At 40.9% G+C, this 18,774-nt stretch overlaps 1 protein-coding gene across 3 annotated transcripts in view; it reads right to left on the minus strand.

Annotated features, from left to right (window-relative positions):
- Positions 1–1,783: 1,783 nt before the first annotated feature.
- LOC148334849 (cGMP-inhibited 3',5'-cyclic phosphodiesterase 3A-like) overlaps positions 1,784–18,774 on the minus strand; it is a 65,292-nt gene continuing 48,301 nt past the window's right edge. The window contains exons 3-15 of one of the 3 annotated variants that reach the window (XM_088298956.1): positions 17,997–18,257; positions 14,622–14,779; positions 9,146–9,219; positions 8,110–8,258; positions 7,868–8,005; positions 7,283–7,394; positions 6,967–7,080; positions 5,949–6,148; positions 5,160–5,363; positions 4,877–5,038; positions 4,544–4,799; positions 4,113–4,420; positions 1,784–2,739 (exon numbers count right to left, since the gene is read on the minus strand). In XM_088298956.1, the coding sequence (XP_088155082.1) occupies positions 4,134–4,420; positions 4,544–4,799; positions 4,877–5,038; positions 5,160–5,363; positions 5,949–6,148; positions 6,967–7,080; positions 7,283–7,394; positions 7,868–8,005; positions 8,110–8,258; positions 9,146–9,219; positions 14,622–14,779; positions 17,997–18,257 (2,115 nt within the window). In that variant the 3' untranslated portion in view covers positions 1,784–2,739; positions 4,113–4,133. Of the gene's footprint in view, positions 4,421–4,543; positions 4,800–4,876; positions 5,039–5,159; positions 5,364–5,948; positions 6,149–6,966; positions 7,081–7,282; positions 7,395–7,867; positions 8,006–8,109; positions 8,259–9,145; positions 9,220–14,621; positions 14,780–17,996; positions 18,258–18,774 lie in introns of all 3 variants that reach the window. The other 2 variants (XM_088298957.1, XM_088298955.1) reach the window with 2 other exon arrangements.

Genomic DNA, 18,774 nt, shown 5'->3' on the forward strand with positions numbered 1-18,774 from the left:
ATTGCTTCCTGGTTTGTTATCATTATTCTCACGTGTTTGTTAATTAATAATTGTTAAAAAAAAATGTGTGTTGTAAAAGTTAACTGGTTCAATGTCCATGCAAGAACCTCGGTGATTGGTCACGTCCCAAAATATTGCAGCATACTGTGTATTGTATGCTGTATGTTAAGATATTGCACACATTAAAGAAATAGATAGGAACACATTAATGTGCTTGTTTGCATAGTAAACATGGCAGAACTTTCATACAGCATATTCGATCAAGCGATCGATATCATCATTCACTTTCCCAACTAGTAAAGACAAACACAAGGATACCACAGAACTTCTTATAATTGAATGTATTCACATTACAACATCAACTTAGATCAGATCGTGACAATTTCTAAGCATCTTCAAATATATTCCTGTATGATACACACCAATAGGCACTTCCAGTAAGTCTGGCAATATTGAAGCCACAGTATAGTGTGTCAATTACAAAATGGTAAAAATAAATAATGCGTTTCTAGAAGTATTTGATGTCGTTTTAAAATGTCTTTACTGTACAGTATATATTTATATTGTACAAAATGGAGCATCAACCTGTAAGGGAAATTTTTTTTTTGTTCACAAATCCTGTGTATTTGGACAAAATATTTAAGTACACATGGTAAGTGCAATGAACTGGTGAGAGGAAACAAATTTGTCCTAATAATGTGTCTTCTATATGAAAATAATGAGCAAATTCGCTTATGTGTCTCCAAAGCTGGTTTTGCTCTCGTGATTACAATTATCTTACAAGTGTGTGAAAATCAAATGACAGTAATGAAGACAAAAAATAGAACACATTGACTTAAAGGATATTATGTTCACTACCCCAAAACAGTTTAATGGTCTTTGTGATGTGACAAATATGTATTTTAAAATGTCAATCGTTGCCATTGTGCATGGCTACAAAAGCAGTTTCTAGGTCAAAGTGGAAGCACAAGGAGAAATACTGTATGCACACAGGATCTTTGGAGAGCAACTATTTCATCTGAGTAACTCAGAGGAAGTGACGGTACACATCGCCTTAGCGACGTTTACTAAGTTTACTGGTTGCCATACAGCCGCATCAGAAACAGGACAGCATTGGAGATAGAAACGAGGTTTGTAATTACACACTTATATAAATGAACCCTCCCTTAGTTCCATGTAATAATATACATTCACAAAGCAGTCACATCCCTTCTCGACTCCCTCAGCCTCCTTCACGGTGGAAGTGCCAACTATCGTATACATGGAAAATGGGAAAAAAAAAAAAAAAAAAAGGCAGCAAAAAGTCTGCCAAAATGAATGGAAAGGAACAATCTTACATGAAATCCCCAGATTCAAGTCTTGCAAATTCCTCTCAGCATTAGTTTCGCATTTACTACTAATTACTCCATTTTCAAGTTTTTTTTCCCTCCCTTCTCAACCTGATAAAAAGGGGTTGTCATTCATTTGGGACTTTTTTTTTTTTTTAGCTTGAAATCAGTTTGTCACACTCTTTTTTTTTCAGAATTAATGTAATTTATATCATTTTATGCATTAGCATCCTTCTAGTTTGTGATGAATAATATATTTTTTTTCATACAATTTTATTTGCAATTGTGCTCGCACACAGTCAGAAAAAAAAATATACTGTAGGATCTATTTTTGTTCTCCATGGTACAACTTTTTGTGATGCACTACAGGGTTCACAATAGGATCCCGATGCACAAATAAGTGGTTAATGGTTAGAAAAGATAATGAAATTGTCAAAACTGGCAAATTGACAATTTCTGTACCTTTTAGTTTACAACGTAAGGATACAGCAAAGTATTATAGCCATTATATTTTTCAGAAGAGCACATTGTGTGGAATTCAGTTTACATAAATCAACGATAGTATTAATTATCAAGACCAGGGATGGGTAACTAACTGCACTTTTTGAATTTTAAACAAACTGTCAACGGTTCTCGTGAAGAAAACAAAACACTGTGTACTTTTTAACCATTCTTTGGTGCGCAGGTTGCATTGTGGGAATGCTATACTGACCATTTCGTGTCACAAGGTCATTCATCATCATCGTTCAAATGTGTTTGCTGAATGTGTGTTAAGAAGCTCGTGTTAAAACTTGCATGTTTTTACCATAAAACGGTGACTGCGACTCATTCCGCTGAATCCCTTATTACAATTTAAACCCAATCGGGTGTGGAAGGGGATGCGTTTTTTTTTATGTGACCCATCTCTGACCAAGAAGTACAGTTTGTGGGCAAATATGCACCCGCAGATATAAATAAACATGTAGCTTAGGGGTTCATAAGCGGTACTGTACTTGGATTGGACCCTGATAGAAACAAGTTCAGCACTTTTTTTTTTTCTGACAATGTACGAGAGCAAAGTCATGAGTGTCTGCGGTTACTACTGAAAAAGGGAATCAATACTTTTCAAAGTGACTTAACATGCATATCAGCCCAAATCACCCCAAGGTGTCAAGAAAGCACATGACATGTGATGTGGCAAACATTTCTGGATGCAATTTCCTGAAGTGTGAACCTACAGTACATACTTTTTTTTCAGTCCCGATTCATCCAGTTGATGCGTGTGGTTGTTCTTAACTTTGCTCCCTGATTTCATACTTCCTGTGCTTGAATGTGTGTTATGGACATCATCTAAAGTAGCTTGCAAGACTATCCCAGCACGCTGTTACTGTCGTAGAAGAGCTTTTGTTGAATCTCAACAGTTGATGGTTTCCTGAGGGTTAAAGGTTCACATATGGAGGAATTGATTACATACAAAGAATACAAAATTCAGAGCCATAAAGAAATAATGGGCAATGATGAAATGTTCCCTTTATAATCTTTCTATTCCATTTCACGGATTTATGACTTGTCTGTTCTTCCCAAAAACATTCCAAATGCATTTAGAATGTTGAAAGGGGAAAAACCTTTCCAAGAATACGTTCAACGGAGGCCCACAAGTCGAAACATGGCATTGTGATTAATATTGCGTTTGCGGAATATGATTTTTTTTTTTTAGCCGTGCCATTTTATCGCTTCTGTCGACTGAAAATGACATCACAGGTGCGCAGGCCTCGGCTAACGACCAATCGTGGCTCAGCTTCAGAAAACAGATGAGCCGTGATTGGTTATTACCAAGTCGTTACACATTTTCAGTTGACAGAAGTGACAAAATGGCCGCCGCGAGATGGCTCAGAACAGGTGGATTTTGCTCTTTAACTTATACTCCAAAAATGCAATATTCCTCACACTGCCATGTTTAGAATAGTGAAGGCACATCGATCATTTTATTCTGTAGATTGTTTTGCGGTTGACTTCCCCTTAAAATTAGTTTGGTTTAATCCTTTTCTTTCCCTGTGATCGCACAAATCTGTTGCTGCATGTTCCCGTTATTGATACTTTGCATAGCAACAAAAAGGAGAATCTTATTCATGATTTAGGCAAGGGAATCATTCATATGGAGTGTGATGAGGATGAAGCATTTGCACTTAAAAACATACATGGCTATTCAGTACATAACAAAATGTAAGGTATTACATTTATAAATATTTATTGTGGGAGTGATTCATGTTGGCCGAGGTTCAAGGAATGACAGATACACCCATGTTCCTCATTTGATTGACTTTTTTCTATGCTATAAACATATTATGGCCCTGTGACCGCCACTCCAAAAAAAAAAAAAATTCCTGCTGAAAACGAAGCACAAGTACAAGTAACTGAGACGTCCATATAATTGCATTCAGAAAATAATTATGTATAAATTGGCAGCAAATTTCATCAGTCGCGTGTTACCACACTGTGGTTGAGGTCTGTGTAGCCAGTCTGCCTCTTCTCTTGACAGTAACAAAAGAGTCTGTATTCCAAAGTACATGCATAATCTCGTATTGCAAGACGGAAAAGCTCCTTTAAAATGTTTGGTGAACGCAAATATTTAGACAAAACGTGTAAAGCACAAAATTTCCCACCCTGGTTTTTCTTTTTTTTGTTTTTTTAATTCTGAGGCACACATTTCCCAATCTACAGTGTTGTGTCTAAAGTGATGTGCTGGCAAAAACAGGATTCAGTAAATAGTATAAGAAAAGGAGAAACACTTGTCCTAATCCTGACCGAGGCTGGATGTCGCATACACTACGGCTTTTCCTCCTCCGCCTCCAGCGGTGACGCAGGCCACTCGGCTTCCTCTACGCCTTCCTCGGGATCCTCCCCTTCAACCAGCTCCTCTCTGCTACCCGGCTCCTCTTCCTCCTCGTGAGTAGCTAGAACGGGCTCGGCGACACTGTTCACGTGGACCGACTCCGCTCCTTGGCCCTGCTTCTGGTCCTCCTCCGCGATCACTTTCTTCCACATCTCGTGGTTCTCCAGCAGGTGATGCGTGATCTGACAGAAGACTTTCCTCCTCTTCTTGGCTGCGTTCTCTAAAATAAAAACGACTAACTGATGAAACTAGAAATGACGGTATGCATTAATCCAGTTCAAATGAAATATATATCAAATGAATGACATTGAATCTATGTTGTCGTAAGACTACAAAGGCTTACGTGATGACTCTGAGCTGGTGGATGTGTCTTCCTCCGCCGTGTCTTCCTCCTCCTCCTCGTTTTCTGTGCTTTCAGGCTCCTCGCCATCCGTCTTAGGTTCCACCCATCGTCCCGGCATGAGGCAGGCCGTGTTGTACGAATTGCACAAGGGCCCCACAATGTGTGTGATGAATGACTCCTGGAGTTTGGCCAACTGTGGTGCGGCTCGGTCCATGAAGGGGCTGATGGGGAGACCCAGATTGGACTCTTCATCACCCTACATGCAGCATGACCTTCATTAGCACAAGGTTATGGCCAGAAATATGCAGCATTGATCGAGGACAGTTCTCCAACCTGTTCATAGAACTCATTGACAATGCCCTCTGTCCACTGTAGATGCAGGTCCTTACACTTCAGCGGCCCGTTGATGTCAGCCAACTTTATGCACATCTGGCAGACCAGCAACCTGTCATTCTCGTTGGACCAATCAATGCCTGAAGATGGATCATCCCCCACCTAGGGAGTCAATAGAAAAATAAGACAAATAAGATGACTGATGAAACGTGATGTCCATGTTACTTGTGACTTTCATCTTTTGCCACCACTTTTTGGTCGTCAGCATCCAAAGCATGAATACCTTTGCATTAAACTCTGCAAGAAAATCAAAGTGCTTCTTCAAATCTGTGGCCAGTATGGCCTCAATGACCAGGAAACGGAATCGCTTGAACTCCCTGTGGTCCAAATTGATGAGGAAGTTGAACTCCGGTCGGGACAACAAGAGGTTCCAGGCCGAGGCAGCGTGGTGGTTTTCCAGAACCGAACGGTCATTGTAGAGCACCGCCTGCACAGACACAAGACGCTGACATGTTACAACATTTGCAAACACACCAACAGGGGGAAATCATTTATAGTGTGGAAGAAAAAAAAAAAAGGGGGAAATAATGACATTCGTTTTTTATTAAGTGATTGCATATGGAGACAAAAAATGTCTCGTGGCATTTTAATAGTTTAGCAAGATTCAGAAAATTAAAAAAAAATATATATACATATATATATATTTATACACGCAGGGCACATAAAACGTCGGCCACAATCTACCGGAATGCTTTGCCAACTCGTTTACATAATGTATGACGGCAGCTGATAATTACAAAAAAAAAAAAAAAAAAAAAAATGTAGGCTTCTTTTTTCAAGTCATAAAAGTTAATTATGTTGTTTTGTGATTTGTGCAAATATGGTGAAATTTTAATTTAAAAAAAAAAAATGTAAGAGCTGACGAAATCTTAGTAATTAAATGATAAATGCAATAAAAGCCTAAATTTAGGCAATAATGTATCTGAATTAATTTAATGTGAGCCATTTACACATTCCACTATGCCATCCATCAACGTGCATGCTTGTATGACAACTTCAATTCCAAATTTACCTGTGGGGCGCTGGTCGCCACGAGGAACGCGTTGGTCCGCCCGGGGTGGTCGTAGTCGTGCATGGCAGCAGCCACGTAGAGAGCCATCAGCTCCAGAGCCGGTATGAGGCCAGACAAGCAGCCATAACCGTCCTCTGACACAGTGTATGTTTTGGACACCAGGAAGCCCATATGACTGTGAGTTATTCCACTGTCAGAGTCTGGCCACAGGGGGAAGCAGACAAAAGTTGTAAGGTGAGGAACAGGGTGTCGCAGCATGCACAAGCACGCACATTTTGCCCGGCGTCAAGGGTCCAGATTCTTAAAAACACACACGAACACGGGAACAGAAGGAGAAACCCTTTCCCCCCCCCCCCCCAACCTTCAAATCCACTCGTGCGTGGATCAAAGGGAAGGCTTTAGTAAGGCATACAAATGAGGGTATGAAAATATGGTTGTGAGGAAATTCTAATCTGCCTGCAATTTCATGGTGTTCAGGACTTCAAATAGTTTTGCTCTGTGAATGGAAGTGCCCTAAGCTTGAATAAGATAAGACAAACTTTGAATAGAGGAGAGAAAAAAAAAATACTCCGAAAGGTTTCTCTCAAAAACATTTATGAGATGCCTTATAGTTAGGCTCTGGGTAGGAAAAAAAATAATGTAAATGAATGTGTCTTTGTTTAGTTAATAGCAAAACCACATTTAAAGAGCTAGTATCAAATTCACCCCATGTTGGATGTGAACATACCACTTTTAAAATAACAAATAATGTAACAATAACAAATGACGTTCATAACAACCATCCTTCTCATTAAGACGGCGAGACACATTAAGCCCGCAGCCCGGATTTGAACCCCCATTTATAATCTATATCATCATATTAAAAAAAATGTAATGTGCTAATTGAGTAATAATTAAAATAAAAAAAATCATAGGAGGCTTTGGAAAGCTCACTCACAATCCTTTCAAGGAACTAACAGGCACTCGAAAGCATCATCCCGAAAGACAACAAATGTAAATCGCATACCGCTGGACACACCTGAGTCACTAGCAGAGCTGTGGTCAGCAATGAGGCTGGGCAGACCCGGAACCGGTTGTGTGGTGAGGTACCAGACTGCATGGAGCACATCGGTGGCGTGCACCCGATTGTGATCTGGGTCAGGGAACAACAGAAACTTTATCGCTCTCCACTAGAGGGCAGTGTTTATCTGCGTAATCGCTCTTTATCCTGACAAAGTTTAACCCAATTAACAAGACCAAACAATGCAATCTTCCTCGAGTGGGTGATTTGGTATTTGGTCATGGTGAAGGTCCTGTGAATGAAACATAAGCAGACGGGATTTGTATAAACTTACACGGGATGTCTCGGTAACCATTCTCAAGGGCATGGAAGTAGTTCATGAATTCTTGGATTGGAATCTTGAAGGTTTGAAACAAGCCAGTGTCCTCAAAAAGCCGGTAAGAGACCTGAGGAGGGGGAAAAAAAATCAACATAATGGCAGCACCATTCGTCCAATTTCGATACTGCATGTCCTCATTGCGTCACTGGTGAGCTGGAGTTTATCCCAGTTCACTCTGGGTAAGAGGGGGAGTTGAAATTAGCATAACGCACATGAGAAATACAAGTTATGTTCATGCTTCGGTAAAATCCACAAGAAATTTCAGATTTTACAGCATTTAGAAGCAGATTATATTGACGGGATGAATTATGAATGGAGCACGTTCCAATTTTGGCTCTGAATTTCGAGTTTGCATGTTCTCCACGAGCTTGCATTGCTTTTCATTGCGTTCTCCTGCTTCCTAATTGTCCACAGGTGTAAAGTGTAAATGATTTTTTAGATGTCGGCCTGCAATTGGATGGCAACCAAGCAAAGTCAGCATCCAACACACCTCACACTCATAAGACGGATTCATGTTGACCCCTTGAGTGGCATGCTCACCTGACTAAGGATTCGTCCGCATTTGCCGTTCGTCTTCTCCATCAAGCTGAAGATGGGAAAGTTCCAATTGTTTAGCTGACTCATCATCGGCTCTAAATTTTCCATTAATAGCGGCTCTGGGGCCAGGATAGGTTTGTCCTGCACAAGTGACACATGATGAAAAAGGGGACGTTTGTTCATTACAGAAATAATATGATGTCCCTGAGGGCCATTTAAGGGCTCTTTATGGCTTCCCGTCGTACCTCAGGAGGTATTAGCGGGTGGAGGATGACATTCTGGGAGTTTTTTCCTTCCTCCGTGTCCTCCTCTGTGCGTGCTACATCACTGCTGTCACTGTTGTTGGCTTCGTGGGTGCTGTCATAGTCTGATGACACAACCACTTGATCCTCTGCTGTTAGAAGAGGAAATAACAAAACATCACAGCTGGGTCCTCCAGGAAACTTTCTGTCCATATATCTTCAGTGGAGGTTAAATTATAATATCGGAATTATTTTCTTAGACCTTCAGGAAATTATTGGAATGGCATAATATGAACAGTACACTACAATGGCAATTTTAGTGGTTTAGTTTCGTAGCTTATCAAAAGCACAATCGTCAGCCCAAGAGCATGATGATTCATACCTTGACAATTATTTTAAGTTAAACTGAGACTTTTTTTTGAATGGTTATTTGAACTGGAAAGAACATAATAAAAATGGAGATACAATTAATATGAATAAACATGAAACAATGTTCCATTAACTCATTCACGCCATTGACGGCTAAAGACGTCAAAGATCCTTTTTTTTTTTTACTTGGCTGGTAGTAAATGAGTTAATAAGACACAACCCAGAGAACAGTTTTAACAAACCTGCCAAATTTGAATGATTAACATTATCACCAAGTGTGCAAAATGAAAATTTCAAAATGAAAAAAAATAAATAAATCAAGCCGTTCTCTACCCTCTCAACACACCAAGTATGCAAAATTAGGTTTTAAAATGAAAAAAAAAAAAAAAAAAGAATCAAGCCGTTCTCTCTCCTCTCAACAACGTTGGCATGTTTGCTGAAAACACACTTTGCTCAACTGTCAATCAAATATCTTGCTTATGTCTTCATATTCCTATATGTATGAGTTGTGAAGACATCCGCTTAAAGCCACCAGTGACTGGAATAATGTTCTCTCGCTACTTCAAGGTTCGTTTATTGCAGATTCACAAACGTTGCCCATGCTGAGATCTCAAACACTGTTACAAGCACACCAAATTGGAAGTGAAAAAGTAACCCTTGTAGAGCGTACCTGAGCGCGGTATCCTGTCTCCCTTGTCTATGGAGCCTTCTCCGTGGCTCAGTCGGGTGTACGGTCTTCCACAACTGTAGACAAGAGGGATCGGATGTTATATTGAAATATATGTCAATATTGTCCACACCGTGCTTGGAAGGAAACCAATTAAAATCCAACCCAAGTCTCCAAATAGGCTAAGCAGATTCATCCGAAATGCACCGGGGAGGGGACAGACCGAGAATAATACACGTGTTTGCTCGTCGAAAACAAAAGTGTACAAGCCTTTGCTGTCAGCGGCTGAGGCGAAAAATTGGAACGGATTCCATTCAATATATCTGTCTTGGATGTCAAAGCGCTTGAAAGACGTTGACAGGAAAAATTGAATGAGGGATCTATTTAAATATTTTTTTTCCTGTCAATGCTTGAATAAACACGGCTGGTGCAGATGTATCAATAGAAAAAAAAAATGTAGAATATAATGGATGACCATAAAAATAAATTAAAAGCGACAGGCAGCATTCTCTGATCTTGTTGCTGCTCGGAATGACACGAAGAATTACGAGTCCATTCTCGATATCCTAAATCACAACGGCTAGCCGCTTAATCAGCTCTCAAACGTGGCTATTGCCAGGCGGGAGGTGTTTCCAATTCAAATACCTTTTCGCAAATGTTGTAAAACCTGCGGGAATTGCCCGCCATTCGAGAAGAGTGTCACAAGGAGCACAAAGGCATGCGGTGTGGCTCCCTATCGCCCTCTGATACATTATTTGGCGAGCTGCGCCGTGCCCACCCTCGACTAATGGTTCCGAAGTCCCAACAAAGAGTTCTGTTGTGTCTGCGCGGCCGGGTCGGACCGCTGCGCGTAATGTCTAGCAGGTGTGGAATATAAAATAGTTTGATTGTTTGGCGGGCGAACAGCTAGTGCATTATTGTCAGTGGGGTGTGCGCAAGGCAGGAGTGCTTGGCTTAAAAGGTTTGACTTTTAATGAAAGTTGAAAAACTGGCAGCCGTGCTTGCTATTCTGCTAACGCAGCAGAATAAGCTCAGCGGCTGACATTGAGGCCTCACAGCGCAGAATGAAAATAAGAACGGTGGGCGATGTTCACGCGCGGCCAGGTATCAGGTGACTTTGCTTTTATCACAACAACGTCCTGAGTCTGCACAAGCGCTTAGGAATAGACAAGAGTGGCACACATTGCTGAGGATGCGGGGCGAGAAGTTTGGAAAAAAGGATGAATGAAATTTTGTAATTTTCTCTCTCTCTCCCCCCCTCCATCCCTCCCTCTCCCCCCCTCCCCATTTTAAATAGCGTTTTGATTTGAGCAGAGGGATCAAGTTCAAATCAACTCAGTTTGACTTACTTAAAAAAAATTTGCAAACTTTGCAAATATTGTGCCATATTACCTGTCTTCAGCACGTCTCAGAACAAAACACTGTGTTGAAGTTGCAACCAACACTGCTGGAGTGTGCCGCTTGTGGGCAGTTTTGAGAAATGTTTTGAAAATAAATGTCTGCAAAGATGTCTCCATTTAGATCGTATTCAAGAATCCAAGAAAGTTATTGAATTAAATATACTTCATATTTGGTGATTTTGCATCAATTCCAAGATATTATTCAAATAAAAATCTGTTATAAGCTTTGCAAAAAATAGTAGATGAAAAATGTGATTAATCATGGAATCTTTGTGATTAATTAGTTAAAAAAAATTAATCACTTGAAAGCACTAGTAAATGTATTTTTATATTAGAAATGATAAATATCATTTTTATTATGAAAACCTGAGTTCCAAAGAAAAAAAAAAGATTCGGGAATCAGCGCAAAAAAAACCAAATCGACAAAAGGCTAACAATGTCGTCTCAGGTATTAATGTAACGAGTTGGGATGTTCTTTGTGTTCGTTTAAGCCGCAAATTTGTCTGTGGCTGCGAATTTGAGGGTGCAACCAAATTGTCACTTTGCCACGTGCATGTCTAACGTCATTTTAGTGGTGATTGGTCTGCAGTTAAAAAAAAAATAAAAAAATCAGGATCCGCTGACATTTTTGCAGCGCCGCAGATGCACAGCGCATGAAAATAGAAGCCATCAAGTTAATTGGCCAGTAAAAAAGACAATTTTAAAGAAGGATTTTCCTTCCATGTTGTTTAATTTAATGTTTTTGGAACACTTGGGCTGGCCTTTGCTCCCTCTCCTCACGCTCTGCTGGAGATTTTATGTCTCACCAATCACAACACGCTGACAAACTAGCTTTGGTCAGAGGCCCAATCAGACAACGGCCAAGCCACAATAAACACGAGCCATTATTTCTGCTTCCAGTAATCCACTCTTACTTTAAGCCAGATGACGTGCAGAAGATAACAGCAAAGCGGCCGCATGCGGCTGAGCAATATGGATGAAATTCTATTGATTCACCTTACAACAAAAACACGTATCGCAGCTTTGATGTTATTTCGAATTCTAATTCTATAGCGTGCATGTAAGATGACATAAATGAGGGGGTAAAGAAAACAGGCCTAATGTCTAATTAAGATTGTGAAGATATGATGATGAAAAAGAGAGAAGGAAATTGAAGCCATGTGTTTATGAACCACCCCCCCCCCTCAAAATGTGTGTGTGCGGGCTGGCATGCGCGAGCTAGCATGCGGGAGCTAGCGTGCGCGAACTAGCATGCTCGAGCTAGCATGCGCGAGCTAGCATGCGCGAGCTAGCATGCGCGAGCTAGCATGCGCGAGCTAGCATGCGCGAGCTAGCATGCGCCTCGTAGTGCGGCGCGCCCAGTCTAAGTATTGAATACAGAGATAGCACCCTCAACTGGCGCTGCGCCCTTTGATACAGCGTGTCTTTTGGCCGTCAAAATACGGAAACCATTACAGCTGCCGAACTTAAATAAATAAGATGAGAGCGCTCTCCGGCGCAGTAAAGTCAACCCAGAGCAACCTCGGTACACTCCAGTTTTATGTTTATCTTTTTTGCAAAATGCTCTCATGAGGGTGTTTTCAATGTGTGGAATAATTGGGAGGTTCTGGCGACACAGGAGAGGCCCCGGTGTTTGTTGATACTCACACCACCATAAGTGGGCATAGCTGGAGCCGGCTACAATTGAGCTGAGCCGAGCCTAAAGAGCCGTCAAAGTGGGCTTCTGTGTACAAAAACATCTCAGTGTGCTTACATGAACAGAATGTGCGCATGTAACGCACGGTCATTGTGTAAATATACACCCAAAACAGGCTGCTGACAGATTTAGACCTTAAGTGACACATCAAAAATGATTCAAGGTCCAATAATCAGATGTGTCGAAAAGATTATCGTGGGGTGTGAAGTGTTGTTAAGAGTGACGTTTCCTGCCCGGACAGCAGTCAATCATCCATAGTTCAAAATTTCCGATCGCAAATCCTGAAGTGTGCTCAGCGTCATCAGCTCAAGTGAAAAGATGCTTCCTTTATAACGACGGGAAAGGACAGCGCCGTTTCAAATGAATTTGTCTCCATTTATCCGAAATGACGTCATCGCGCAAGTCTCCAGCGGGCTGTGGAACTACTTTTTCTCAAGATGGACTATAAAAAGGACTCCTTTGATCCATATGTGCTTGTCAGATTTATTTTAATCAGGTTGTGACGAACAGTGAGAATAACTTTGCAGGCGATATTTATGTTGATGAGAAAATTCAACATAAAATTCACTGCTCCCAGTAGTCTTGCATTATTTTTTTTTTATAATTGCAGAAATGATGTGCTATGGAAATAACTATCATGATGTCTAATATTAAAATCGGAATTTGTGTGGTGAGGTTTGTTGCCCAAAATGTACATCAGCAGAAAGCACACACATGATACATGTCCTGTTCTGTGCGTGGGGGTCTCTTGCATGTCAAAAATTTGCATGTTGAAAAAAAAAAAAAAAAGCAGAACAATTAACGCAGAATTTAGGCAGACTACTGGAGGTGTGACAGCTTTAAAAGCATTTATCCTATCAAAAATAACAGAAATACAAAAATCTGTTCCAAGGTCATAGTCGTAACTAATATTTTACCATTTAAAGTGATATCTTGTGTGATATCAAACGGGACAGCAGTTTGAAGACCCTCAAAGTTTGACGACATTTCACTTCGGAGATTCAATTCTAAACGCATTTTGATTGTACATGTAATATCCAGTAAATATTTGGAGTCGACGGTGGAAATTATTGTCTGATGATGGGAGGCTACAAGCACAATTTAGTGCACGAAGGCACAGGTGTAAAACTCAAGGCCCGGGGGCCAAATCTGGCCCGCCACATCATTTTATATGCGGCCCACATAGGCCAATTTTAAAAACGCTAACATTTTTCTTTGTTAAAATCACACTTTTAAAATGAATTGAATGGTAGTTAAACAATATTTTCCTGGATTCTATTTTAAAAAAATATTCATCCATCAATTTATTGTGTATATGTAATAATAATATCATTATTATTTATTCGGCTTCACTGTCATAATGGCTCATTGAGCGAAACCAAAACGTGGCCCGCGAGAAAAATGAGTTTGCCACGCTTGCTCTATGGAAAGCGTCAGAATTAAAGTTCACAAAAGACTCGAAATAATTACAAGACAGAAATATTAGGGCGTGACCTATGGCAGCTAGGAGTATTGTTTGCACATTAAAATCAAAATATTGTAAGCCTCGCAGTATGTCCTGTAGATCATATTTAAGCACACACTCACACACACACACACACACACCCTCACACACACAGCCGGGATCTTTGGAAATCAATCTTGACTCTGCAGCACTTGGAAACGGATTCAAAACACGCTCAGCTCTCCTGGATTCCTCCAAACATAATAGCATCGTCACCACAAGCACGTCGTAAAGAATGCCATTCCTGCACTGGTCACAACGACCGTTACTCGGAAGAAAAGCGGCAGACACAAGCAGGCCTGACTTGTTTTGCATTTCTTTCCAAACTAAATGCAGTAGTCAAAGAACATTTGAAGTGCAACCCAAACCACATCGATTAATACCCTCACTTGAATGCACCTAAACTTGCTTCCAAAAGTTCCGCCTGGACAAAGCCACCGCGCCACTCCGCACAAAAGCGCACGTTATATACGTGACGGTCGCTTGGGCCCATTCATGGGCCGGGCTCTCGTGCTATCTTCAGCACTAATGTGCTGAGAGTTTATGCGTGTCTTAGTTATTCAGGTTAATGCTTTTTGCCTGTGGGCCTTCTTTCCATTCTGGCTCTGGTTGCACACGCACCTCTTTTCTGTGAAGCACTGTGCCATGACTGTGCAGTCATGCTGATGCATTCGGTAAAACTACAGCCACACCGCTGGGAATAAACCTAATAACCTCGGCGTAACATGTCATAACGCGAAAGCAATTATGAGGGGTCTTGGTTCGCAGTTTAGCATAACTGTCTGGCAGAGTTTGATCTAATGAAGCATGTGATTCGGGAAATAGAGCGAGGGAAAAATGGCTTCGTATGACTAAAAGGTGGCCTCTGCGGTCCACTACCTGCACGTGAGTGTTTCGTGGTAGGGTTTGATGCTGGTGCTGCGGTCTCTCCGCACGGGCCCTGGCTCGATTGTGGGCAGGCCTGTGGCGGAGGTGGTGGTGGTCCACGTGGAAGAGATCCTCCTCAGGAGACCCGGGTGGAGGCTCCGCCTCAGACGCTGCACGCAGAGAGGAATATAAATGCAGAAAAAAAAAAAAATGTCATGAAATAAAACCAATACGAGTCAGCAATTGGGTTTCTTTTATAAGAGCTCCATTCGAGGTAGGGATTTAACGAGACACTCGAGCCCGATTCGACTCGATGTTCGATTTTCAGTTTCTGATTTTGATTCAGTTAGGGTGTCTCTTTTTTTTCTTAATGAAGAACTAATGTTATCTATTTATCTATTTTTTTGTCTTTTTTAAAACGCAAAACTAATTTTATCCATTTATCAAATTTTAACTAAAATATGTTTTAATTTTAACACCTGCATTTTTCCTTGTTGCAAAGAGTAACTTTTTGTAACTACAATAAAAAACGAAAATGAACAAATCAGAATTATTTTTTTTTTGACTGTTTAACTACATTTTTTGTCTTATCAGTGTTTTGCTTGTGCCGAAACGAAACATGAAAAAAGAAAAAGTACGATAGATTCGATTGTTACCATTAAAAATCTTTTTTGACCAAAATTTCCATTTTAAAATCTTATTTTAAACAATTAAAATGGATTTTAAATACACTTCCGATTAATCGTTACATTCCAAAGTATTAAAGCTTATCCCTGCCATCTCCAGTCAAATCGATCCTCTATCTGACACTGCTATCATTATAAAAACGTTTGTGATCAAAATTTCTGCATTGATTTTTTTATTTTTTACATCGATGCATATTTTAACAGTTTAAATCGATTTGAAAACGATTTTCGATTAATCGTTAGATTCCTAAGAAGTAGTCAAGTGCATACCTGCTATCTCCAGTCAATCTAGATGACACTATCTTTTTACACTCGTACCAAGACACGGATGACGCAAAAGACCTCAGGTGTTTTCTTCATGAACACAATTTTCTTCTTTTGTTTTTCTCGAACATCGAGTCATCTTTACCATCCTATCTGCTTCTCACACTCTCTTGAGTGAGTCTCTTTCATCCCTGTGCTCTTTCCCTGGGAATCCCAGTACTGTTTGCCCATGTGTGAGGCTTCCATCTGCTGCCTGCCATGCAGCAGCTTGGCAAAGAGGCACTAAACATGCCAAGTCGCTCGCTCAGTCTTCTGCATGCTGACCCGATAAATATTGGCTCCGAAACGTGAATGAGCCCATTCAAAGCAAGGTGGCTCGCACAAACACACGTTTCCCTCACACATGCTGCTGCTTTTGCTCAACTTCACTTTCGTATTAATATTTAGATATTATAATCCGAACCCATACATATCCATCAACAATATATAAGCAATACAAAATATCAGAGACGATGTTGAAGAACTGTCAGTGGTGTTAAACTAACATGTTTATTCATGTGTTTGAACAGTAATTTGCATTTCACTCCTTTCATTAGCTAAAATCATTTAATATGTCCAGAGAAATGTCCTTGATTTATGATGGTTTTGAATTAAGACATTTTGAGGAAAAGGACAACCGTATTTAGTGTTTTTTTTTTCAATTTGATGACCTTATATGACCAGTGCTTTCAGTGGACAAGAAAATAGTGCTTGTACTCCACTCATCTGATGGTTGTACATAAAACAATAGATTTAAAAAAAAATAAAATAAATGAGACTTGTGTTGTATGATGGTGTAATTAACTTGCGGTTTTCTTAGCGTTCTAAATGAGAGATTGATTACGATTTCGGGACGGCATTGAGTTGAGCAGGGTTTGCAATCTAAAATTTGTGTTTGTCATGCAAATATTTACTGTAATTCTGACTTTACTACGGTGTTACCTTAGGTTAACGATAGACTATGATACATTCTGGATACGGTACTAATTCGAGTTATGTCACTACCATAGGAATGAAACTGAGGTAGGGGTGAGTTGTGACACACAGTTGCATAATTGGTGTTCTAAGGTCCACTTTACTTTATTTTACTTTACATCATCCACAAGTGGAGATCTTGCAGTTCCTTATAAACATACTTGGCCCGCATCGATCTCCTGCATGAACTCCATTTAGTTGGTTTATGCTTCCGCCATGGCACACTTCCGACGCTAAAAAAGATGGGACGCTTTCAATGGCCAGGAAACCAGTCAACTGTGTCCACGCCCACAACGGCGCATACGCTTTGTTTCTGAAGTCATGCGCAGTTAGACCGTTTTGCAGTAGCCTTGCATTGAGTACCAAAATAGAGCCTAGTAAGTGAATGTGCGCTAAATACTCAAGGCTGGTCTGGCTCGCCCGACTTCCATGCGGGCCAGTGTGGATTCCGTCCCGATTCAATGACGGTGTGAATATGCGTGGGAATGTTTGTCTTTAAATGCACCTGATGATTGACGCGCGACCAGTCCCGGGCTTGTCTGCCTTTCACCCAAAGTCAGCTGGGAATAGTCTGTGGCTCTCCATAACGCAAGCGGTACATAAAGATGGAGACGGATGCGATGTTTGAAACTGAAATGTCAAAGCAGAAAGTCTTTCTTTGTTGAATATAAATTTACAAAAGAAGTGTTTGAAAAGCCAACATCCTGCTATTAATAAAAGCAAGTGACAACTTTTCTTCATTATTTTGTCATTGCTGACTAACTTCCCTCTTTGCAGTTCTCTTGTTACACAGACAAACCTGGACATCGTCAAGTCCGGGGAGTCCTAATAAGTGCAGACTCAGTGGTCCCGCCTACAAGTCCAGACAATCAGATTGGTTTCATCGAAGGACAGCCAGGATGGGTGTCGCCTTCAAAAACACTTTAAAAAACATCAACTGTGGCGGCCAACCGACTTTTTAACACACACGAGTGTCTTTTTACCCTTTTTCGACAGCCGCATTCGCCGCCATGTTGCCCTTCTTTCTCCTGCTCCGCGCACACACGCACACGCAACCACGTCTGCCTTCTGAACATCTGTCATGTTGACACAGCTGTGGCTATGAAAAGGAGAAGCAAGCTCCAAGCAGTAGACACGCGCTATTTTTCTTCACTCAACTCTATGAAAACACACTTCATTTGATGCTAAAAGGTCTGCGAGGCAGCAGCAGCAGCAGCCATTAGCGGCAAAACGGGCCCAGAGATTAACATGTGTGTAGAATCAATTGTGCCCTTTAAATCATTTGGGCCATGAGACGGTGGACCGCAGTTCCATCTAAGCGTAATTTCACATACTTCCCAAAGACGAATGCGCATTTAAAATTTTGGGCCCCAGTGTTCTCATCGTGATTCGCAGCACATGTTGCCTCCGTGAATTTCCTTACCTTATGGATGGACGTCTTCTCTCCCTTCTCGGGTCCCTCCTCGGAGTCGGAGCAGACGTAGGCATCTGAGGGGTTAAGGAGGGGAGCGGGGCGTGGCCGGTGCAAGGGCTGGAAGGTGAGCTGGGTGGTGAGCAGGCTGCTGACAGCCCGAAGTGAGGTGCAGGTGTTGGAGGGCAGAGAGGGGTCAGCCAGCAGGTCTGTGATCAGTCCATGTGCTTCTCCCATCACGGCGATGTCCACCATGACGCTGGTGCCTGACGACTAGAACGGAGACATGAACGCAATTGCAAGTCAGCAGATACTTTTATGAGCCTGAGCGGTCGCAATTTCAAGGAGTCATTAAAGTGTATTATTAAAGGTGCCGTGGAGGTGAAAGACACTTTGTTTTTTCGGTCACACTAACATCAAGGTTTTACTCAAATAAATATGTGACACACTTTATAGGGAAATTTAGTTGAATTAATCACCATCAATTTTGGAAAATGTGGTGATTAATTAGGTAAAAAATGTTGATCGCTAGACAACATATATTAGGGCTGTCAAAAATAAGGCGTTAACTCAGGATATAAATCTAAAAACAAAACACCGTGCTCAAGTTGCCACTGGGCTTTGCAAACCAACACTGCTGCCTGTGGGCAGTTTTGAGAAATGTTTCGAAGAAAAATGCCGGTAAAAACGAACAAAACAGTCTTTGACTTAAATATACTTCACTTTAATTCAAATACATTATTCAAGTAAATATCCGTTTCAAGCTGTTGTTCTCTCTTTCTGAGGGACT

Source organism: Idiotropiscis lumnitzeri, chromosome 6 (genome assembly GCF_059441095.1).
Source record: "Idiotropiscis lumnitzeri isolate Australia: NSW breed Sydney's pygmy pipehorse chromosome 6, RoL_Ilum_1.0, whole genome shotgun sequence".
Classification (NCBI taxonomy): domain Eukaryota; kingdom Metazoa; phylum Chordata; class Actinopteri; order Syngnathiformes; family Syngnathidae; genus Idiotropiscis; species Idiotropiscis lumnitzeri.